This window comes from Rhinopithecus roxellana, chromosome 20 (assembly GCF_007565055.1).
Source record: "Rhinopithecus roxellana isolate Shanxi Qingling chromosome 20, ASM756505v1, whole genome shotgun sequence".
NCBI classification, from domain to species: domain Eukaryota; kingdom Metazoa; phylum Chordata; class Mammalia; order Primates; family Cercopithecidae; genus Rhinopithecus; species Rhinopithecus roxellana.
This window is the reverse complement of record NC_044568.1, coordinates 52,170,515-52,194,902: the sequence shown is the minus strand read 5'-3', so window position 1 is coordinate 52,194,902 and position 24,388 is coordinate 52,170,515. Positions and strand designations below refer to the sequence as shown.

Sequence of the window (24,388 nt, the reverse complement as noted above, 5' to 3'; positions counted from 1 at the left end):
GCTTGAACCTAGGAGGCGGGGGTTGCAGCGAGCCAAGGTCATGCCACTGCACTCCAACCTGTGCAAAAAAAAAAAAACAAAGAGAGAGAGAGAGAGAGAGAGAGACAGAGTCTCGCTTCGTTGCCCAGGCTGGAACATGGAGGCTATTCACAGGTGCGATCATGGCCATCAACTCCTGGTGTCAATCAATCCTCCCTGCTCAGCCTCACAAGCAGCTGGGACCACAGGCACAAGCTACGAAGCTCAGCTTAGGCTCTTGTTATCCGATGTAACCTGAAAATTCTCCTGAACTAAATTTTCCTAAAACAGAACTCCCATTGCATCCCCTGGTGCTCACGGCCCCACAGACTACTGCTCACCACTGCCTGCAAGATGAAGGCTGTCATTCTCAGGCTGGCAGAGGCAGGCCTTCGTCATGGTGAACTGAGCTACCATGCTCAGCCACAGGGGCAATGCTGTGTCTTCCATGTCAGGAAATCTGCCTACATGTCATCTCCCTCACATGCTTGTCTTGTTCACTCACACTGTCCCCGGTCTGGCCCTCCACACCAAGCCCTCCTTACTGAATTGCTTCCCCTTTTTCAGTGCCCAGAAGACATGCCACCCTCGCCACAAAGCCCTGCTAAACTGCCCTGGATGAGGCCCCCTGCCCTGTTGGAATTCTGAGGATTTATTTCTAAGAGGCTATAACACAGAGTCCATGGCACGTGCTGCTTTCCTTCTGTGCATCCTATCTGCCCTGCACAATCAAGAGTTTCAGCTTTTTGTGGCAGGTACCAACCCATCCATCTTTCTTTCTTTTTTTTTTTGAGGCAGAGTCTAGCTCTGTTGCCCAGGCTGGAGTGCAGTGGCGTGATCTCGGCTCACTGCAAGCTCTGCCTTCCGGGTTCATGCCATTCTCCTGTCTCAGCCTCCCAAGGAGTTGGGACTACAGGCGCTCACCACCACGCCCAGCTAATTTTTTGTATTTTTAGTAGAGACGGGGTTTCACCGTGTTAGCCAGGATGGTCGTGATCTCCTGACCTCGTGATCCACCCACCTCGGCCTCCCAAAGTGCTGAGATTACAGGCGTGAGCCACCGCGCCCGGCCCCATCTTTCTTTTAATAGCCATAAAAATACATGGATTATTGTGAGTTATTTAACAAAGCACACAATATACAATTACAATCCTTTCCTTGTGATTAGGCTAAAAAATTAATGTTTAAAAAAACAAATTATTTTATATGATTATTCTATTTTCATTTTCAAAATTGACAAAGTGATGTACTGATTATAAGGCTGCAGTGTTAAGAAAAATATGACTTAAAAATGTGACTGTGTTAAGAAAAATATGACTTAAGAGGGAAGGTGAGATTTTCCAGGCAGAAGTCAATCATATTGACAAAAGCAGTGTGATAGTTGCTCTTAGCGCAGAGGGAAGGCAGTGCTTCACTGCACTGACCAGGACTCAGTGGGCGCCAGGTCCCTACAGCACTGATGGCAAATGGTGAGAAGCGAGTACAGAGCCCTCAGGAAGCCTGCCTGTGCACCCACCTCTGCCTGCTCCTGCATTTGCTGAGGAACTTGGAAAGCAAAAGGCAGGGCCGCTTGCCATGAAGAGCTTGCAAAGCCCTTACCCTCGTACTTAACACTGATCATGCTGGTCAGTGATTTTTATTGGCAAGAGGATAAAGAAACCTCATTAAAAAGAAAAACTACCATTTTAGATGCTCAAGAATTCTAAGCATGTAACTTTCTGTTCACCGATTTTTACATGGGGTCTTGTTTCATTGCCCAGGCTGGAGTACAGTGGCGAGATCATGGCTCACTGCAGCCTCAACTGCCCAGGCTCAAGTGATCTTCCCACCCTACCCTCCCTTGTAGCTGGGACCACAGGCGTAGGCCACCATGTCCAGCTAATTTTTGTATTTTTTTGTAGAGATGAGGTCTTGCTATGTTGCCCAGACTGGTCTTGAACTCCTGGCTCAAGTGATCCTCCCGCCTTGGCCTCTGAAAGTGCTGGGATTACAGGTGTGATCCACCATGACTGGCCTAAAATTTATTATTTTAAAAGAAGTTTAAAAATTTGTGGCTGGGCGCGGTGGCTCACGCCTGTAATCCTAGCACTTTGGGAGGCCGAGGCGGGCAGATCACGAGGTCAGGAGATGGAGATCATCCTGGATAACACAGAGAAACCCCGTCTCCACTAAAAAATACAAAAAAATTAGCCAAGCGTGGTGGTGGGTGCCTGTAGTCCCGGCTACTTCAGAGGCTGAGGCAGGAGAATGGTGTGAACCAGAGGATGGATCTTGCAGTGAACTGAGATCGCACCACTGCACTCCAGCCTGGGTGACAGAGCGAGACTCCACCTCAAAAAAAATAAAATAAAATAAAATAAAGTAAAATAAAAATTGTAGTTGGCCAGGCGTGGTGGCTGTAATCCCAGCACTTTGGGAGGCCGAGGCGGGTGGCTCACTTGAGGTCAGGAGTTCGAGACCAGCCTAGCCAACATGGTGAAACCCCGTCTCTATCAAAAATACAAAAACTAGCCAGGCATGGTGGCGGGTGCCTGTAATTCCAGCTACTCGGGAGGCTGAGACAGGAGAATAGTTTGAACCTGGGAGGCGGAGGTTGCAGTGAGGTAAGATCATGCCACTCCGCTGCAGCCTGGGTGACAGAGTGAGGCTCTGTCTGCTCCCCACCCACACCCCCAAAAAATGTGTAGTTAATGAACTGTCAAAGTATTTGAAAGAGCTGCCAACTTTGCATTTCTCTGTCTTAGGCATTGCATCTCCAATACTGATCCACTTCATCCTGAATGAAGACTGCCCCGCTGTGGTTCCTGCTGTCAGGAACTCCTTGTTCCTAGAAAGAAATAGCTGCCAAGTGAAACTGCAGGCGCCCTGAAGACAGACCACTCTGCTCACCCTCCCAACAGCACCATGTCGGGCCAGCGTGTAGGTACCATCTTACACTGTGTATCTAAAAGCTTCTTCCTGAGTGTCTGCCTCAGGCCAGGGCTCTCTGCCGGGCACCGAAACCTGCCCATATCAAATGCTAACTGTGAAGCAAAACACTGGTCAACAACGAATCATATAGTAAAACTTGACAGAATGACCTAAGGTTTACGAAATTCATAAAAGTTATAAACACTACATTAGAAAAATAATAGAAAAAGTCATTGCAGCACTAGTAATAGCACCAGCCACTACCGTAAACCAAGCACAAGGCCAAACACGCTGCGCTATTTCATTCTGTCCTCACGACTACTCTCTGAGGCATGAACTCAGCTCCATTTTACAGATAGGGCCACGGAGGCCCAAGGAAGTTAATCAGTAAGTCACCTAGAATTTGAATCCAGGTCTACTTGGCTCCAATTCATGCTGCAAAACACTGTGAATCAGGCAATATTTCTAGAATAAGAGCAAATTTCCAGCTAGGTCTGGCTGAAGAGAGGCGAAGGTTTTCCAGGCAGAAGCAAAACCATACGTAAGTCAGAAGTTGGCAAGATCCTAGCTCCTAAGCTCCCAAGCCGTGTGGCCTCTGAGAAGCCACCTTCTCTGGCTGGAGTTTCTTCACTTGTGCATTGCTGTGAGGATGAAATAAAATGACCCTAACAGGGCCCAAGGATAGGACAGCATTAACTACCTGAGGTTTACTCCTCAAACAACTGGGCACACCGGGGGGTGGATTCCCTATTCCAGGGTGGCAGACCCCTACCTAAGGTTTATCCTCTCTACACATCTGACAAATGGCTGCTAGGGATGCATTTAAAAGTCTATTAATGAAGGACTGCAAAACCTCCTGGAGGATGCAGAAGGACATGGACTAGGTGAGGATAGGGAGGACATTCTAGAAGGAAGGTATGGAGAGCAGGAAAACTGTGTCTGAGTAGGATAATTCCAGGCTGGGCTGTAATGAGGTCAGCACAGAGGTAAGAACATGAGGGCTGTGAGCCAGATGAGGTGTGTGCAGAGAGGAGGACAGGACAGCCTGCACGAGTCCATGTGGGGTGACCACATCAGACATGGATTTGCGCGTAGGGGGTGAAGGAAAGGGAGGCCCCTGCACTCATTTGACAACCTGATGCCATTCCCACTTGCCCAGTCTCCTCTCCCTTCTGCAGGGACAGCGGCAGGAGACACTGCTTGGTCCAGGAACACTTTCCTGACAAGGGCGCTCCCCACTGCTTGCAAGGTGAAGTTCAAAATGCTTCTGAGCACGGGGGAGCCCTTAGGTGTGGCCCAACCTAGCTGTGCAGCCTCACTTCCTAGCATCTCCCTCCATGTGGGCACAGCCCCAGCCACTGCCACGTCTTCACCTGTGTATTCTATCCCCCAACCAGGAATGCTGACCTCCTGGTCTCCACATATGCACTTGACAAGGCCCTGCCCACTCTCGAGGGCCTGGTGTACAGGACACCATGCCCTGTGGCTTCTGGGATCATTCTACCAGGTCTAAGTCTCGGGGCCCCTGCCGCCAAGCCCCCTGCAGGGGCCGCTGTCCTGCACTGCAGCCTGCGTTTGCACTGTCCTTCATGTTCAACTCAGCCACAGGAGGGCAAGGGCTAGAGGGCTGCGTTTCCTCAGCCACGCCTAGTCTTTCATGTAACAAAGACTAAGATGGATGTGGCCCTGTGGGTAGGCTCTCGCTCAGTGAAGGACGGGAGACACGGAGTCATCAATAAAGGGAGGCAGGCAATATCAAACAGAGGACATCCCAGTGAGAGTCAGAAGAGAGGCGCTGAAGCCGGACAGGCTAGTGCTGCTCGTGGGCTCAGAGGAAGCAGCCGAAGAGCCAGCGTGCATGAGGCTTCTACGCGCTCCCAACCGCCCCAGCAGACGCTTCAGTGGACTAAGTTTGAGCGCCGCATCTCCTAGGACATCTGCCTTCCTCAGGATCCAGTGCGTGGACCCAGCCCTCCAAAAGGGTAAGATAATTATGTTTCTAAGTTTGGGTTTCTTTTATGATACCATGTTTCTCATCAGAAACACTGGTGCCTCATCAGTGATAGCAATGCGGTCACCAGCTTACAGTATTATTTCCAAAGTGCTCGAGCTCACCTTCTCATCTGTGCTGAGCAAGCGGACCCAATGGCAGGGCCTTTCACTGCACCCCCATCTCCTTGGACACTGGAGGGTCGGCTCTATCTGACAACATGAGGAAGCCACGTCAGGGCAGCAAGACGCATGGCCCTGTTATATACGGCGTGGACCTTCCAGCTGCCCGTCTGGCTTCTGGCTGGGTTTAGCCAAAGGAAAATGAAAGAGGGACATCAGGTACTGACTGCTCTAGGCCACCCCTCCCCAGATGGGAGGCCATGTCAGGCTGGCTGTGACCACCTGCCCAAGGGCACTGCTCTTCTCAAGGTGGACTTCTTTACCCAGCATCTTCCTCCCCACCCTCTGGACTGTTGTCGCCAGTCTTGGTTACTGCACAACCCCCTGTGCGTTCTCTTATCTACGGCCCATGACTTGTGAACAGCCTGCTTATTAAGCCCTTCTCAGATGATCCCAACCCGAGCATGTCATCTGTTTTTCTGTTGGGACCAAGATAACGCAGACATACAGAAAAATTCTCAGCTTTGTTATTAGTGAGAGCCCCAGTGGGGGAAGGATCCGGATAAAAGGAAGAAGGAACCAGTACAAATGGGGCAGCAAATACCACATTTTCATCAGAGTACTGACCCCAAACCTACAGGCTGGTCTATTTGTTGGCAAATAGAGCAGCATTCCTTCCCAGTGCTCTGCCCAATACCACCCCTAGTCTGGGAAGAGGAAGGAAGGCAGAGCTGAGCAGGGACAGAAACCGGAACCCTGACTGTCGCTTTCATTGTATGAATTCCCTTCAGGCAAAATAAAGAAGACACAGAACAGAATCCCAAAGTTAATAGAAATGTTTGGAATTTCTGTTGTTTGGAATTATCCACACCACAGTTCGCCTCAAATACTATAAATAAGCACAGAGGGAAGGGGCGTGGGTCTCACAGGTTTCCTATCTGGTTGAAAAGCACACAAGAGACAGGCTCTGCCCGTCACGTGCTCACGTCCTCGCCTACGGATGGTTCCGCACCCACATACCTGGCATCCTTCACTCGCTCATTAGCTTGATAATAACCAGCAATCACGTAGCTATGATCTTTGCACCATGAATCAATCTGAAAGAGGAACAAAAATTGGGAAAAGATGAATGATTCTCCCTTAAATATCAAGTCGCAAAAACCACAGATCTCACTCCCACATGCTGGGATAAGACATGACAGGATCTTAATCCTCATACCCTGCTCCCCACAAGAAAGGCTAGGACTCAGGAAAACATGGTCAGGAAGGGCAGGACTTTGACCATAAGGAATGACCGCTTGCCTCAGTCCCAGCGAGAGGACCCTCAGGTTTGGTACAGCGCTGCAGAGAGTCGGAAGGAGAATAATTTTTATCCACCTTCTCTTATAAAGAACCGGGGCTTTAGAAATCCTTAAAATGATTTAAATCATTATCCTTCATAGTTAAGAAAACAAAGCTTAGAGAGGTTCTAAGTTTGCGCAACCAGGTAGGAACAGAGCCAGAAGGGGAATCTCAGTCTCTTTCAAAACAAGTCGTTTAGGCCAGGTGCAGTGGCTCACGCCTGTAACACCAACACCTTGGGAGGCTGAGGTGGGCGGATCACCTGAGGTCAAGAGTTCGAGACAATATGGAGAAACCCCATCTCTACTAAAAATTAAAAAATTAGCTGGGCATGGTGGTGGGCGCTTGTAATCCCAGCTACTTGCGAGGCTGAGGCAGGAGAATCACTCGAACCCCAGAGTGGGAGGTTGCAGTGAGCCAAGATCATGCCTCTGCACTCCAGCCTGGGCAACAAGAGCGAAACTCTGTCTCCAAAAAAAATGTCTTTTCATACTCGATCTCAGCATTCTAAGCATCACATTGTGAAATACCCGGCAGCTGGGGTGGAGGGTAAAGAGGTCCCAAGTTAGGAAGGGGCACATGCACATGTCCTTAGTTCTCTATGGTGTGCTTTGAAATGGGAGCATGGTGGCAGGCCCTCAGAGTTTTTGGGTTTCTTTTATGGTACCATGTTTCTCATCAAATGCAGCTTCCTGCAGGTCTAAGGCCATTATTCAAAACAACAAAAGGTCATCCTGTTTTGGCATAATGGAATTTGAATACACTGTAATAAAGTCTATTCTCAGTCTGCACAAGAGGAAACAAAATTGGTACTTGATTTTTTTTGTAGGGAATAAACTGGTTAAAAATGCATGTGTGTGTTTTTTCAACACAATCCTATTGCTCTTTTTCCTGAATTCTGGTTTGGGCCTCTGAGTCTCCTTCATGACCAAAAGCAGACATGACAGTTACAGTCCCAGGGTCCCTGGCTCGCACAGGATTAGGATATTTCTGGCCTCCTAAGAGTTCACGAATTACCATATTGGGTCAAAATCAGGGCTCGGTGAACCAACTAGACATTCTGGTCATCCACCCAAAAGATCAGGATTATGTCCCTAAAATATCTATAATGGTGCTATCATTGTGACTTTGCTGAAAACAACTCCGAAACAACTCATATTTTGTGTCTATCACCTCTTCATGGAATAGATTCCGGAAGCTTTCGATTGCTGCTTGGAACATCTCTATGCACGATCACAGGGCCTTGCTCTAAATTGGGTCAAGTTCCTTGATGAGCTGATCCTTGAGCGCCATGCTCCCAGCCTTCATGTGCCATCGCGGGCTGGCCTCCTGAGTGTGTTCTCCCCTGAGGTGACCCACGTCTCTGCCCCCCACCCGGGTGTCCCTATCCCGGCTCTCCAGTATAGCCTGCCCTTATTTTCATAGTCAGGTTGGCCACTGTCCTAGTTTCCGATTGCCCTTGTGACAAGTTACACACATTTAGTGGCTTAAAACAATACTTTTTTTCTTTTTTTTGAGACAGTCTCACCCCGTCTGTCCAGGCTGGAGTACAGTGGTAAGATCACAGTTCACTGCAGCCTTGAATTCCTGGGCTCAAGTGATCCTCCCACCTCAGCCTCCTGATTAGCTGGGACTACAGGTGTGCACCACCCCATCCAGCTAATTTTTTTTTTTGAGATGGAGTCTTGCTCTGTTGCCCAGGCTGGAGTGCACTGGCCGGATCTCAGTTCATTGCAAGCTCCGCCTCCCGGGTTTACGCCATTCTCCTGCCTCAGCCTCCCGAGTACCTGGGACTACAGGCGCCCGCCACCTCGCCCGGCTAGTTTTTTGTATTTTTTTTTTAGTAGAGACGGGGTTTCACCGGGTTAGCCAGGATGGTCTCGATCTCCTGACCTCGTGATCCGCCCGTCTCGGCCTCCCAAAGTGCTGGGATTACAGGCTTGTGCTACCGCGTCCAGCCGCTAATTTTTAAATTTTTTGTAGAGACAAGGTTTCATCATGTTGCCCAGGTTGATCTTGGACTCCGGGGTTCAAGCAATCCTCCTGCCTTGGCCTCCCAAAGTGCTGAGATTACAGGCGCAAGCCACCATGCCCTTTTTTTTTTTTTTAGGAAACTAATACATTTTATTGAAGGCTTTTTCACCATCCATAGAGATTATTGTATGATTGTTTTTCTTAGAATTTTTAATGTATATATTTTCAGATTTTCTAACTTCGAATTCCCTAATTTCTTCCATTTCTGAAACAAACTGTACTTGATTAAAGTGTATGTCTTATTTTTTAATTTTTATTTAAGTTGTGGGATACATGTGCAGAATATACAGGTTTGTTACATAGGAATCCATGTGCCACGGTGGTTTGCTGAACCTACCAATCTGTCACCTAGGTTTTAAGCCCCGCATGCATTAGCATTAGCTATTTGTTCTGATGCTCTCCCTCCCCTCACTCTCCTGCTTTGACAGGCACTGATGTGTGTTGTTCCCCTCCCTGTGTCTGTGTGTTCTCATTGTTCAACTCCCACTTACGACAACATTCTAGCCTGAAATCATGGTGACGAGGCCAATGAGCAAGCAAGTCACCTGAGCTGAGGATGATGCCCGCCAGAATTTTTTATCTTACTGGTCAGAAGTCTATAATGGGTCAGCAGAGCTGTGCTTCTTCAGGATGCTCTAGGGGAGAATCCTTTTCCTTGCCTTTTCTAGCACCTAGAGGCTGCCTGCATTCCTTGGCTCATGGCCACCTCACTCTGACCTCTGCTTCCATCATCCATCTCTTCCTTTCTCTCTGACCTTCCTGCCTCCCTCTGACAAAGGACCTTTGTGATTACATGAGGTACACTCAGGTAATCCAGGATAATCTCTCCAACCTCAAGTCCTTAACTTAATCACATCTACAAAATCCCTTTTGCTACGTTAAGGCCTAGGGATTAGGACGTGGACATATTTGGGGGTTATTACTCAGCTGACCACACCATACAACATTTTCTAGGAAAAGCATAGGATATATTTTTTATTCAGCTATAGGCAACTTCCCGAAGACCCCCAGCAGCAGTCTCAGTTGGCTCCTCCATTTCTTTCCAGGGCTGAAGCCACCTGGTCAGGACTTGTAGCCCAGTAAACACATATGGTATCACCTTGTACCCGCTCTCAGAGCACAGAAAGCACCTGGTACAAAAGATGATTCCTATGACAAACACCATGTATATCTCAACTCACATTTTGCCTGCTGAGGGACGAATTCCTGTAAGAAAACTCCAAGGGACCAACCAAATTCCAGCAGAAAAATGTCATGACCTGGAACTTCCAGTAGACTGCTTTGAAGAGGTTGCCCTTAAAGTGAATCAGGTCACAAAAGCTCTGGCCTGGCTTTAGAATTTAGAACTTTTGGCCAGGCACGGTGGCTCAAGCCTGTAATCCCAGCATTTTGGGAGGCCGAGACGGGCGGATCACGAGGTCAGGAGATCGAGACCACCCGGCTAACATGGTGAAATCCCGTTTCTACTAAAAAATACAAAAAGCTAGCCGGGTGAGGTGGCGGGCGCCTGTAGTCTCAGCTACTCGGGAGGCTGAGGCAGGAGAATGGCGTGAACCCGGGAGGCGGAACTTGCAGTGAGCTGAGATCCCGCCACTGCACTCCAGCCTGGCCGACAGAGCAACACTCCATCTCAAAAAAAAAAAAAAAAAAAAAAAAAAAAAACCAAAGAATTCAGAACTTCTGAATGACACACACAAGAACAACCAAGCTAGCTGCATGGATGGCTATGAGGGGCACACACAGCCTGTTCACCAACTGAGGAACAGAGAACTCAAAGGGAGGAACGGAGGCTCGGCCACGCCTCAGCACTCACAGTGGCAGGGCGGACGACTTCTAATAAGGGCAGTTTCCTCTGACAGGCCAGAATCTGGAACTAGGCATCAGGTGAGAGCGCCCTGGAGTTGAGTGGGCTAGGGGAAGAGGATGGGGCGTGCTGGTGGTGTGGGTGTGGCAGCCAGGTCTCCAGTGGCTGCAGGACCCTGCCCTCAGCCCAAATGGCTCCTGCATGAAAAGCTGCGGTGGATCTAAGTGGCAGCTACAGTCCAGGCAACTAGCTTCCTCCAAAGCGAGGCAAGACAAGGCAGGGCTGAGAAGCCACCCAACCTCTGTTCCCAACGAATCCATTTCCATGTCCCTGCTTCGCTGTATGATACCCCATACCCTGATGCGCATCTTGTGAAAAATCAAGATGAGAAAAGTTCAGGAGAAAACTCTGCGGAGACTGTTGTCAATGTAGTCAAACTGACTCTGAATACAGACACCTTCCACATCCTGCACTTACTCATGCAATTTTTTACTTTTGGGGAGACAGGACATTTTCACCTCAGCAGGAGTCTACTTACCACCCCTTTTTGGCTCAATGCCCTTTTTGGCTGCCTCTGTTCCAGACATGGAAGAGAACCATGAAAAGGGCTGGGGCCACCCCATTCATTCCCAACTAGACTCTGCACAGAGGCAGTAGCTTCTCGTAGCAGCCTTGCAAACATCTGCACTGGCCCCCCACGCCCCTTGTGTACAAGGGACTGTACAATAACCGTAAAGAAGGTGAGGAAGGGACCGCAACTTGCCATTTACCAACAAGCTGAGGGTAACCGGCTGAGCCTTCCTATCTGTAGCAAAAAGTAGGCCCTGGAGTTCAGAGCAGAGGAATTGTTATTTTCACTGAGAAGGAAAGCTCTTTCTCAAGTCAGCTGCTGATTTTTCTGTGGAATGAGAAGGAGCGGGAACCATGAAAGAAGAGCTTGGGAAGTCAAAGGGACTGAGATGGAGGGTGAAGTTCAGGGGGAAGAACTCAAAGGGGGAACCACAGCAGCCTTCTCCCCATTCCCAAGGTGGCAGGTGAATGTTCTGGAGATGAACAAAGGGCAGGAGGGAGTAGGGGCATGGGAGAGCTCCAGGGCAGCTGCTGTGTAGAGGAGCAGAGGGCAGGCCCACATGGAGGCCACAGCAAGAATTCTAGCCTGAAATCATGGTGACAAGGCCAGTGAGCAAGCAAGTCATCTGAGCAGAATGTAACAGAAAGCTGCTCCACCACACTAGAAATCAACGAGGGGAAAAGGGCAAAAAGGGATTAGAGAAACAGGTTCAAGCTAATTTTCCTACTAACATTTTATGGGTTTCTGCTATTAGAAATAATTCCTTCACTACCTACGTCAAAGGGTTATAAGGATAAATAAGTTAATAGGCGTAAGTACTTAAAAAAATAAAAAGCATGCACAAATGCAAGGATTTTTTTTTTTAATGGAAAATAACGAAAAGCCTTTCAAAGGAATCTAATGTCGCCCTTTGATGGACAGTCTATGGTCTTTCTCCCTTATCAAAAACAATTCCAATAGGAAGCTCTCTGCACAGAACAGAGCCATGAGAATAAGGCCTCATTTACACAGCTGCATGGATTTAGATGCTTTGTTAAAACCGCATCTTCTATGGCTGATAACCTCATAAACTACGGCTCTAAACACTGAGAATTTTCATTGCCTTCAGGTTACAAAGTCACTAAGTCAAAAGGGGAATAATATAAATAGCTTAACTGAAGTACAAAATTCGTGGATGGACTCCAGCTGCAAATTTTCCTCTGTAACTTTCCTCTGAAAGTTATTTCATGGGCACTGGATTGCTGTCTTTTTCATATTTGTCAACTGCCGAGGGAATGAGTTTTCGTGAATATGAGAAAATTCTCGTTAGGGCCGGGCACGGTGGCTCACGTCTGTAATCCTAGCACTTTGGGAGGGTGAGGCGAGCAGATTGCTTGAGCTCAGGAGACTGAGACCAGCCTGGGCGACACGGTGAAACCCCGTCTCTACTAAAATAAAAAGGAATTAGCCGGGCGTGGCAGTGTGCGCTGGTAGTCCCAGCGACTCCGCAGGCTGAGGCAGGAGCATTGCTTTAATCTGGGAGGCGGGGGTTGCAGTGAGCCGAGATCACTCCGCTGCACTCCAGCCTGGGCGACAGAGCGAGACTCCATCTCGGAAGAGTCAGTACAAATAACTACTGCTTAGCAAAACTTACTGCTTGTTTTCACTGCTGAAGAGTAGTTACTGCAGGGAGTCTAGTGTGGCCCTAACTTGCTGGATGGGCTCATGTGGTGAGCGGAGGTGCTGGAGGCTGGATGTCCACAGTGCAGAGTTTAACTAAGAACAAGGTGAGGGAGCAAGGTCAGAGTGGGCCCCTGCGGTGCCCTCTCACGCTCAGGCAGCAGGAGTCAAGGTCCCCTCTGGGCATCTTCCCTCCCCGGTAAGTGGTGTGGGAGGCAGCCCTGCTCCCCGGGGAAAATTCATGTACAGGTGACTTGAATGCAGTTGTTTACAGTTCCTGGGTTTAACTCTATCAAGTACTGCATTCATATCCCATAGTCAGAACAGAAGTGTTCAACTCTATCAAGGTTACTTAAGAATGAGAAGAATAAGCGATATCTGACATTCCAAGTGAGGTTCAAGTTTGTCTTCAAGAAGCTCCTAGAAGTTTCTGGCAGGATTTTACATGGCTAGCAGCCACATCTTCTTCTCCCACCCCTGGGCTGGTCCTTATTTGCTCTGTGACTCCTCCTCCACTCAACCCATAAAAGCCAGAGTGTTCCCCACGCCACGTTCCGGGGGTGTGATGACAGATACTGGTTTTCCTTCCCGTTCCTGGCTCCTCACCACCCTGGTTAGTCTTGTTAGAATGCCAGGTGTGTGAGCCTCAGGGGTGCTAGGACCCCACCTTCTCCTGCCCTCCTTCCACTCCATTGCTCCCCTCTCCACCTTGCTGACGGTGGGTCTTAAGACCCTCCAGGAGAGGGTCCCCCCTAGACCCGGGGGGAAGGAATGCTGATGTCATGAAGCTCCCATAAAAACCCAAGAGGGCGGGGAGCTTCCTTGCCCTTTCCCCATACCTTGCCCTATGTGTCTCTTCATCTGTATCCTTTGCAGCGTCCTGTATAATAAACCGAAAAACATAAGGGTTTCCCTGAGCACTGTGAGTTGTTCCAGCAAATTAATCAAATCCAAACAGGAGGCCAAGGAAATCCCACCTTGAAGCTGGGGGGTCAGAAGTTCCAGAGCCTGGACTTGCTGCTGAGCCCTCAACCTGTGGGCTCTGACACTATCTCCAGGTAGGTAGTGTCAGAACAGAATGCGGGGACACCTAGCTGGTGCCCGCTGCTTGGTGTGTGGGGAAACTCCTACACATCTGGTCACAGAAGTCTTCTTCTGTGTTGACTGCTGACGGTGAGAGCAGAGGAAACATGCAGTTGGAGAGCTTCTCCCTACGCAGTCCCCAAGCGCTATGACCTGCTCTCATGGCTTCAGAAGTCATTGGCACACTGCTGGTTCTCAATCTACATCTCTGGTCTCTGAACCCAGACCCATTCTTCACCTTTCAACCTAGGACTTCTTCATTTGAACATCTCGAACTTAACATAACCCAATCAGAAGTAATCACCCCCTCCCAGACCTGTTTCTCTGCCTCTTCCCTCAACAAATGGCACCACCGCACCATCACCATCGTCCCAGCGCACAAGCTAGAAACCTAGGTGTCACCCTCACTTCTTTTTCCCCTAGGTCCATGCACGATTAGTCACCAAGACCTGTGGATTCTCCCGCTTGCCCTTTCTTCTGTCCCCTTCTCCGTACCCACGCTGCACTCAGTTCTGCCACTTCCCTGCCTCTAGTCTTGGGTGTAGGGTGTACTCCTGTCTCCAGCATCCTCTCTGCTAAAGGCTGGGGCCATCACTTGAAGGCACAGATCTGATCATGCAACTCTCCTCCAGTGGCTTCCATCTGTCCTCAGGATGGTGCCCAAATGCCTCTGCATGATCTACAAAGTCACTACAAAGCAACCTGTCCACCACTCAACTCTCTCTGCCCACTGCCTCTTTACACTCCATCCTATTGCTCTCTCCAAACTCCCCTACCCGCTCTCCTCTTCCACCCACTATTTTCTCCTGCTCTTTGCACATGCTGGTACCTTGAATGCTCTCCCTCCATCCCCCATCTCCTGAGGGTCAAGGGCTGGCCCACTACTTGCATGACCCTTTCTCTGGGCAACCTGACTGCCCTGACTGCCCAAGCCTAGGCTGGCTGACTTCTCTCGAATCCCTTGCCGCTTTTTTACTAAGTTCTGCCTGTGAGGTTCAGGTACTGTGCCTGTTGGCTTGCTGCACCTTCAAGTGCTAAGCAGGTACTGTGTTTCATCTACAGCCATATCCCTCCTCAGCACAGGCCTGGCGCAAAGCAGACACTCAAAAACATTTATTAGAAAAGTGAATAATTCTGCATAAATGATACTGGTCAATCTAGCTCCCTGCAAGTCAATGCATTTCACAGATCCAATAATTCTCTTGATAACAGAACAATTAAGATGGTTAGAAAGGCTGGGCGCAGTGGCTCATGCCTGGAATCCCAGCACTTTGGGATGCGGAGGCGGGCGTATTACCTGAGGTAAGGAGTTCAAGACCAGCCTGGTCAACATGGTGAAACACCATCTCTACTAAAAATACAAAAATTAGCTGGGTGTGGTGGTGGGCGCCTGTATTCCCAGCTACCTGGGAGGCTGAGGCAGGAGAATCACCTGAACCCGGGAGGTGGAGGTTGCAGTGAGCCAAGATCATGCCACTGCACTCCAGGCTGGGTGACAAGAGCGAAACTCCATCTCAAAAAAACAAAAAGATGGTTGGAAAGACCTGGGTTAAAACATACACACACACACACCCGTGGTGTTTCAGTACTGACAGCACATTTCTTCAAGAGCTAAAATACTTGGTTTTACAAATATCACCTAAGTATTATAATCATCTGAATCCTACCTGGAAATGATATGAAGTTTAACTTCAACAGGTACTCAAGGATGTGCCCAGTAACCTTACGCCAGGACTGTTCGCCCAAAGATACTTCTTGCTTGCCCACAACTGACTTGGATGTCATAATTAGGTAAGTTATGAAATGGTAGATTATGAAATGGCTTCGTTTTACTTGGTGGCGGGGACACAGATAAAGAAATTCTACTTATACCTTCTCAAGCTTAGCTACTTCTTACATGAATTAGCTACTATTTTTTGGCATCACAGTGTATTTTTAAATGAAAAACAAACAGCATCTCAGTTCAGGTATGTAGGTCTCAGGCTACAGTTTACTTTTCCTTCAGGTTTTAACAACTCGATAGAATTTATAGATGGTCTTTTTCCCTTCATTCATCACCATAACTGAAAAGCTACTGTCTAAAATTCAATTACCAACTAGTCTACCTGCATGCTACATCTTTTTCCCACTGTACTTCAATAAAGCTGTCATTGCAAACAAAAACATAAAAGCGTGTTGGATAGATCGTCTGCTCCTGCTGTTTAATTTCACAGAAATTCTTTTTTTTTTTTTTTTTCTTTGAGATGGAGTCTTGCTCTGCTGCCCAGGCTGGAGTGCAGTGGGGCGATCTCGGCTCACTGCAACCTCTGCCTTCCGGGTTCAAGCGATTCTCTTGCCTCAGCCTCCCGAGTAGCTGAGATTACAGGTGCCCGCCACCACGCCCGGCTAATTTTTGTATTTTTAGTAGAGACGGGGTTTCACCATGTTGGTCAGATTGGTCTCAAACTCCCGACCTCAGGTGATCCGCCTGCCTCGGCCTCCCAAAGTGTTGGGATTACAGGCGTGAGCCACCGCGCCCGGCCCCACAGAAATTCTCTAGCTTTGGAAGCATTCTAGATAAGTTGTTAACCACCAACGGGAACAAATTCTCCTTACACAAAGCTCAGGCACATTCAAGGGGAGCGAGGCCTGAGATGCATCACTGGAAGACACAGCTCTCATCTGGCAACTCTACCTTTCTAGAAGCGTCCGAGCTCCAGGGTGCCCGAGTACCGACAGCCAAAGACTCACAGCATTTACACTCTGCCAGATAAGGAATCGGCTCTGTGAAGGTGCGAAGAACCAAATGCTAGCGATTCATGTCCCAACAACGCGAAAACTTCCTGCAACTCGAAATCCTCAATGGAAACGCTTGTCGAATCCTTGTCGAAACCAAATTAACGATGACTTGTTTCTACAAAGGCTACTGATTTCAGGAAACTAACGTATAACTCGTCGCCTTAAAGCGCCTCTAAAAGCATCCACGACGGTTAAAGTCGCTGCTACTACGAGACGCCATTTATTCAGCGCCAAGACCCAAGCGCCATCGTGGATCACCCCATTCCTGGCCACGGTGACCCTAGGGAGCGCGTCCTAGGAGCCTGCTGGAGGGCGGCCGCTGAGCCAGCTGCCTCTCTGCCGACTGAGGGGAGGCCAGCCTGCCTGCAAGGGCGGGGAAGGGGCCCTTTCCGCGCTTACCAGGGTGAGGGCCACCTCCAGCATGGGGGCGAGGGCCAGGGTGCCGTGGAAGAGGGGGATGCAGTCCACGAAGAGGGTGTGGTGGGCGCCCGGGCCGCCCAGGGGGAGGTGCTCCTTACGCGGCTTCTGCTTCTCGGCCACCAGGAGCCCGTTGACGGCGCAGTGCGGGTACTTGGCGCCGTGCAGCACCATCTTGCAGTAGGCCTGGGTGGTCAGCTTCACCCCGGGCATGCTGACCCGGGAGGGCCCCGAGGCCCCTGGGCGCGCGGCTGAGGCCTGGACCCGCTGCCCGGCCGCGCGGCGCCTCAGCCGAGAAGCGGGACGAGTCGGCGGCGATTGATGGCGCGGCCGCGGGCTGGTGGGGGGCCCCTCAGGCTCGGCCCCGTTCGGGCCTCGGCTCCTCGAAAAGCGACTCGCGCCTCTGGGAAGCCGCAGCCCCAGACCCCACTCGCGCTTCTCGCCCGGCGCCGCCGGAAAGCGGCCTCTCCAACGCCTGCCGGAAAGCAGCCCGGCCCGGCATTTTACGACGTTCTCAGCGCTACCCTTTTCCGCTCCACGGTGACCTCCGCGCGGCCGGGTGCAGGCGGAGTCTTCCTCGATCCCGTGGTGCTCCGCGGCGCGGCCTTGCTCTCTTCCCGTCGCGGGACACCGGGCGTAGAGGGCGGTCGCGGCGGCAGTGGCGGCAGGTGAGGCAGCAGGTGGCTGGTGCGGGGCCGCCGGGCCGGGTCGGGGGGCCGGGAGCCGTCGAGTCTGCACGCCCGCAACCTGGCCGCCCGGCTTCCGCAGGAAGCACTGAATGGGCCTCGGAGCCAGGTGACATTGAGGCCGGCCCGCGGGCACTCCAGCCTCCGTGGCTCCAGGCTCGGGGGCCGTCCCGAAGCGCCCGGTCCGTCTTCGCGGGTCGCACGGCGGCTGCGGGCCGGCCTCGGGCACTGACCTTGGGAGCGCCCGCTGACCGAGGGCGCAGGCTGTGGGGAGGCGGGCCCGCGCTCTGTCCCTGCAGCCTCCGCCCTTGCTCCTCCAAAGGTCCCTGCAACCCCTCCCGCGTTTTGCGGGGCTCCCGGGCGGCGCTCGGCTTCCTAGCCTGGGGGGCACCAGTTGTTTCCAGTTGTTTGCTCACGCAAGGGCTAGGCCCAAGGAGAGAAGTTAGACGCGGGCGTTCAGCCCTGACGTCATGCTTGTTTATTCTGCCCCGAGGAGGGTATTTTCCCACATCACCCTCACCATTCCTCCGAAGGGTCGATTTAAAGGGGGCGGTGTAGGGTAGATGGACCTGAATCGAGGAGGACCGGGGGTGAGGCGGGGGTCTACCAGGTTTTCCGCTCTCCTCAGGGATTGGAAATTGACTGGGGCAGTGTTGGCAGCCTTCTCCAGTTTCCCCTTCTAGTCTATGTATATGCGGTATTAGGTTTTAAACAAATACTCAGTTGAATGTGATGGGTGCCACCATCCCTGTGAGCTGTTACCTCCCCCCACCGCCCCCTGAAGAATGGAGCCTGTAACGGCAGCACAGTGCTTTAATGATCTCTAGCGTTTTTACAGTCGCCTTGTTAACATTTTTTCTTCTTGCCTTTTTTTTTGTTTGTTTGAGACGAAGTCTTGCTCTCGTTGCCCAGGCTGGGATGCAGTGGCGCGGTCTCGGCTCACTGCAATCTCTACCTCCCGGGTTCAAGCGATTCTCCTACCTCAGCCTCCCAAGTAGCTGGCATTACAGGCGCCCACTACCATGCCTGGCTAATTTTTGCATTTTTAGTAGAGACGGGATTTCACCGTGTTGGCCAGGCTGGTCTCGAACTCCTGACCTCAGGTGATCCGTCCGCCTCGGCCTCCCAAAGTGCTGGGATTACCAGCGTGAGCCACTGTGCCTGGCCTTTCCTTGTTTTTTTTTTTAAGACCAATGTTCTGTTAATTACCTGAAGCTCATATATATTATGGCAGTTGATTTATAATGAAGCTCCTGAAAAGCATGCCAACTACTAAGAAAAACCTCATCCTAGGTTATTTGATGAATTCAAAGACAGTAGTAAAGAATGGATCATTTGCGTTGGGGAGAAGCAACCAGAAGAATTTAATTCCAAAATGCTCTGGGGCAAAAAGAAGACTCATTCCTCGCTGTTTGTCCTTATTCATAGAGAAGGTGTACATTTTTATCTTTCAGCATGTTGGCTACCAGGGTATTTAGCCTCGTTGGCAAGCGAGCAATTTCCACCTCTGTGTGTGTACGAGCACATGGTAAGTGTGACTTTTCTTACTTTTGAATAGGCTGAGCTAATTTCATTTTGCTCCTGCTGTGTATAAGGCCTTGTGCTGGAGTTTTAAAGACCTTAGTTTGGCTCTTGAGGGTCTTTAGGGGAGATACAAATACTCTCACAGGGCTGGGTTCTAGATTAAGAAGTGTTTAGGAATCAAATTGAATCTCTTCTGGATCTTTGGTGATACCGATATTTCCCCCCTTACCCTTCCCTTCTTTTCCACTTTTTTAAGCTTCAAGATCTACCCCTTTCAAAAGATCTTCTGCACCAAAACTAACCTTAATGACCTCCCTCCCCACCTTGCCCCCACAGCTCCCAACCATTTGCATCACGTCTGTTTACATTATAGAGGCAATGGAAACGGAAGAGCCTGGGCTTCATAGCCTGAGCTGGGTTTTCATCTCATTTCTGTCAAGGACTAGCTACTGAAACTTAGGAATCTCTTTGCTCACCTGAAGTATATGGACAGAGCTTAGTTCTGTGTCTGGCATACAGCACATTTAGTTTTGCATGTATCTGGCATCTATCTACTTTATACCAGACACTGTTAGGCACCGAGAAGAAAAAGAAGATGAAATACACACTCTTTCCAGGAGGCTGTTTGCAATCTGAAGAGGGACAGATGGATGAAGACAGTGTTTTATTAAGAGATGGCTCCTGGGTAGAAGCATTTAGCCCGATGTGGGGTTCAGGGAAGGCTTCTGGAAGAAACTCTCCATGTAGACTCTGTAGAGTCTGCACCCTGCCTGGTTAGAGTTGGTCTTGCCTGCCTTTCTGATCTCATTACTGACTATTGTACTCAAAAACCAAAAACCACCATCAGAACCACCCCTCCCCGCTTGCTCACTGCCCCAGCCCCCTGGCCTTACTCCATTCCTCCCATAGAGCCCTGAGTTGTGGATGGTCACTTCTGTCTAATCATTCACCCTCAATACAAATGTGCTTTTAGAACGGCCTCTCCTGACCACCCTTTGTCAGGAAGCTCCCTGTCACTTCACCTTGCTGTGCTTTTCCTTGTAACACTGGATGCCTCATGAATGCACGTCTATTTGAGTATCGCTGTCTCAGCCTGTTAGAGTGTAAGCCTTTTGAGGCCGGGAACCCTGCCTGTCTTACTCATTGCCGTATCTCCAGCACACAGGAGGCAGATGAAGACGAACTGCAGGCTCTTAGACAAGTCTTGTCTGTTAACTTTTAACTTATGTAAGTCACACATGAATAATACATGAAACTGTTCTCAACATAAGATATTAAAGCAGTCTGGAATATCATTAGCCGTCACTGAAGTCAGTTAGGATATTTGCGTGGTGATGCACCTGAGTGAGGGGCACCCAGATATACTACATCTCCCCAGGAGAGGCTCAGCAGAAATCCGTCCATGTTGAAGCAGTGACAAACATTCATTAGAATCTGGAGTCTGTTTTTCTCTTTCTTTAGAAGAAATGTTTGGTATATTAACCATTGCTTTTCCCTTAATTGCTGGGGGACCAGGCCTGAAGCTCTGAAGAACCCCTGAAACCATGAATTGGTCATTCTTATTCTGGAAGATGCAATTTTAAGGTTTGCATGTGCCAAGGTTTTGAAGGTTTACATCCTTATAATGGCTTCTCCCCGCCTCCCCCCCGCCCCCGTCTCCCTGTCATGGTATTTACAACAGCTTTACAAGATGTAATTCATATAACAGTCACCCATTTAAAGTGTATGCTCCAGTGGTTTTTCGTATATTCATATAATGAGTTTTGTCATTAGCACCACAGTCGATTCTAGAACATTCTCCTCATCCATATTTACATTTGTTTTTAATAACTCTCGTGTCAGCTGAGTGTTTTAAACTTTAGAAACCTCTGGGGGGGTGCTGAACTTGATAAAAATATTCAGTATACAACTGTTCTTTATAGTTTACTCATCATTTTCATAGAATTAGGGTTTTAAAATTAGAAAGTAATTCAGGCCATTTCCATCTCATGTCCCTCAAATCCCACCTCAGTTTTGGGATGAGGTGTCAAGTATAAGTTTGTAAGTAAACTAGTCTTTTGCATGGTTAAGATAAACGTGTAGAGAACTCTATATATGACTTTGCTTAAAGCTGAATGTTGATTTACTGTTCACATGATTTGGGAGCTTTTAGTCCCTGGGACTGAGCTAATGGAGTTGAAGCATTGTTGTGGGCATCGTACCTCCAGACCAGTGTGTAACACAAAGAATTCTTGCAGATGTAGGACAGAATTGGAGAAACAGCTTCTAACAGTGGGACGACTCAGTACAACCAAGCTATTCCTTATCTGTCTGATTTCTCAACTTTTTCCCTCATGATACCTGTTGCTTTGAAGGCACTAAAATAACAGAAGCAGATAGAGCAGAAATCCTTACTCAGATCTTCCTGCCTCCTACGTGTAACAGTTTGTGGCTTGCCTTGTCAGTTTTGTGTGTTTAGTTACGTGTATGTGAGTATGTGCACATGATTTCCAGAAAGGAGAAGCGCACGACGTTGCCCGTGCTCTGTGACTCCTGAGTGCACGCTCCCTCTGCATTCGGGCTCCTAGGTCGGCCTCATCCTGTGGACGTTGCCCCTTGTTTCCTGCCATCCACACATTCCTGATGACCCCCTGCTCTACTCTTTCTCCAGAGTACTTTTTCCAAACATGTGATTTGCACATTTGTTATGTTTATTGTTTGTTCTCCACTTTTAGAAGTGTAAGTGCCACTAGGCAGGAGTGACCAGTTTGTTCACTGATGATCCTAGATCTCTAGAACCCTGCCTTGCCTGTATAGGGTGCTTGGTAAATATGTTTTGAATGAATGGCTCCATGATCCTCATTTCTAAGAGCTAGCACGATTTCTCAGTCCTGGTTGGACACAGGCTCCCTGGGACAGTGCTGCCGTGGTTATCTTTTCACGTGTCTGTTTCTGAACTTGAAACGCTTTCAGTGTTGTATTGTTTTTGTTCTTCCTCATTAGTTTGAGTCCCTTGCAGATAGGCTTTCATTTTGTCCAGTCTCCTGTTCAGGGAGCCCTGAGGGCCTTGGACCACGTCTGCAGGTAGCTGTTTTTTATTTTTATTTTTTATTTTTTATTTTGAGATGAAGTCTCGCTCTGTCGCCAGGCTGGAGTGCAGCAGTGCGATCTCAGCTTACTGCAACCTCTGCCTCCTGGGTTCAAGTGATTCTTCTGCCTCAGCCTTCCGAGTAGCTGGGACTACAGGTGTGTGCCACCACGCCCGGCTAATTTTTTGTATTTTTAGTAGAGACGGGGTTTCACCATATTAGCCAGGATGGTCGATCTCCTGACCTCATGATCTGCCAGCCTCAGCCTCCCAGAGTGCTGGGATTACAGGCGTGAGCCACCGCGCCTGGCCCTGTAGGTAACTGTTAATGTAGGAAGTGCTGCCTCGGCACCTTGGCCCCAGGATTCATTAGCAGTTGCCCCGGTGGGTTTTTGTTGGCCGTGATGAAAAGCGCTTCTGTTCCGCCTCCACCACATTCCTGCAGCTGTTTAAACAGTGAATGTGACCCCCTGAGATGACCCAGGGTTTCAAGGTGTGCACACGTGTGTGTGTTTCAGTTTTCAGAAGTATCACCTTGTGTGTGACTCTCAACCTACATGGATTTTCAAAGATTTATTCAATGTGTTTTTCAGAAAGTGTTGTGAAGAGGGAAGACTTTTCGCTCCCAGCTTACGTGGATCGGCGTGACTATCCCTTGCCGGATGTGGCCCATGTCAAGCACCTGTCCGCCAGCCAGAAGGCCTTGAAGGAGAAGGAGAAGGCATCCTGGAGCAGCCTCTCCATGGATGAGAAAGTCGAGTGTGGGTATTGAGGGAACTCACAGGCGCGCCCAGCAGCTCTGGGACGTGTGTGTGTGTGTGAGAGCCTCTGCTCACTTCTGGGCCTACTGTCTAGAGAGCAGTCTTGCACAGGAGGGCTGCTCTGCTGGGTTTTGGGGTCACTGTCCCAGGGCCCTAGTTTTTGTGCTCTGCCAGCTGATGGGATCTTTGGCTAGGCCCCCTTCTCTGTGCTGAGTGGAGGTAGCCTCTCAGCATATCTGCTGGGTAAGACATTGTTTACTGTAACTTACTGAAAGAAACACTGTAATTCAAGTAAGAAATAATTTTGCAGTTTTAATTTCCACCTAAAGCAAACTCCATGCATTTTCTTCCTTCTTTTTCCCATCACATGCCTGCGTGGGCACGTGTGTGCACGTACGTGCATGACCATGATGTGGCCCGGGTTGGTGTATCCTTCAGCTCTGTTTCCTCCCTCACAAGTGTGGTTTTGAGGAGAGGTGGTTGAACATTGCAGAGGAGGGAGCTGCTGACCTTTGTGCCTGTAAATGGCTGTCCTCTCTGCCCCCAGTGTATCGCATTAAGTTCAAGGAGACGTTTGCTGAAATGAACAGGGGCTCGAATGAGTGGAAGACGGTTGTGGGCACTGCCATGTTCTTCATCGGCTTCACCGCGCTCGTTATCATGTGGCAGAAGCTCTATGGTGAGTAGAGAGGGAGGAAGGCATGGGCGCCTGGACTGGGGCTCCAGCCTGCAGTGCCCAGTGGTGGGCTGTGGGGGACCTCCACACCTTGAGGCCATGAGATAGGGACTCCATTCCATAGTTCATCTCAGGATTGTTCTCCAGGCCTTGGTGACCTGGAGAACTGAAGTGGTGGGAGGTTAGTTTATAAGCCAGCATCTGATTATTCATAGTTGACCGTGCGTGTTGGGTGGTGAAATACCTTGACTACTTTGGACAGCACACCATGTTTTCAGTAGCGGTTATGTGCTCACCAGTCACTTAGCATCTTTTGCTAAGGGTTCTGTCCAGGCAGAACAGGCATTTTTGATGGTGTGAATGTGGATGTGGGTTCGTAACAGACCCGAATCTATTGATCTATTTGATCTTCCAGGTCCACCTTGGGCTCTGTTTATTAGATCTTGTTATCCATAGCCTTTAGAGAGGACCTTAGGCTTTTAGCTTATTTTGTTGCTATCTTTTTACAAACAAAGGAATGATTTTAACATGTCAATGGTTGTCAGTTGTCAGAAACCATGTGTTTGAGCGGGTGTTGGGTGGCAGGTGGCTCTGCTGATCTAGTGGCTGGTACGTTGGGAGGATTTAACCTGTGTAAGGGATTGGCGTAGAAACAACCTGTTGAGACACCTTGCCCATAACCTGTCTCCCACCATAGTGTACGGCCCCCTCCCGCAAACCTTTGACAAAGAGTGGGTGGCCATGCAGACCAAGAGGATGCTGGACATGAAGGTGAACCCCATCCAGGGCTTAGCCTCCAAGTGGGACTACGAAAAGAACGAGTGGAAGAAGTGAGTGAAGCTGGCCTACGCCTGCCTCTGTCACCTCCATGCAACTCCATGCCTATTTACTAGAAACCTGTTATGCCAAACAGTACTACTGCTAATAAATGACCAGTTTACGTGAAA

At 49.5% G+C, this 24,388-nt stretch overlaps 2 protein-coding genes across 3 annotated transcripts in view; one reads left to right on the top strand and one right to left on the bottom strand.

Moving 5' to 3' along the window:
* EMC8 (ER membrane protein complex subunit 8) overlaps positions 1 to 17,246 on the bottom strand; it is a 21,829-nt gene extending 4,583 nt beyond the window's left edge. Inside the window, exons 1-2 of one of the 2 annotated variants that reach the window (XM_010355607.2) lie at positions 16,710 to 17,246; positions 6,061 to 6,137 (exon numbers count right to left, since the gene is read on the bottom strand). In XM_010355607.2, the coding sequence (XP_010353909.1) occupies positions 6,061 to 6,137; positions 16,710 to 16,940 (308 nt within the window). In that variant the 5' untranslated portion in view covers positions 16,941 to 17,246. The remainder of the gene's footprint in view (positions 1 to 6,060; positions 6,138 to 16,709) is intronic. The other variant, XM_010355606.2, reaches the window with a different exon arrangement.
* On the top strand, positions 17,014 to 24,388 carry LOC104656020. The gene is made up of 5 exons (XM_010355608.2): positions 17,014 to 17,395; positions 18,868 to 18,941; positions 22,598 to 22,765; positions 23,313 to 23,444; positions 24,139 to 24,388. The coding sequence occupies exons 1-5, from the start codon at positions 17,049 to 17,051 to the stop codon at positions 24,273 to 24,275; spliced, it is 858 nt and encodes a 285-aa protein (XP_010353910.2). The 5' UTR covers positions 17,014 to 17,048; the 3' UTR covers positions 24,276 to 24,388.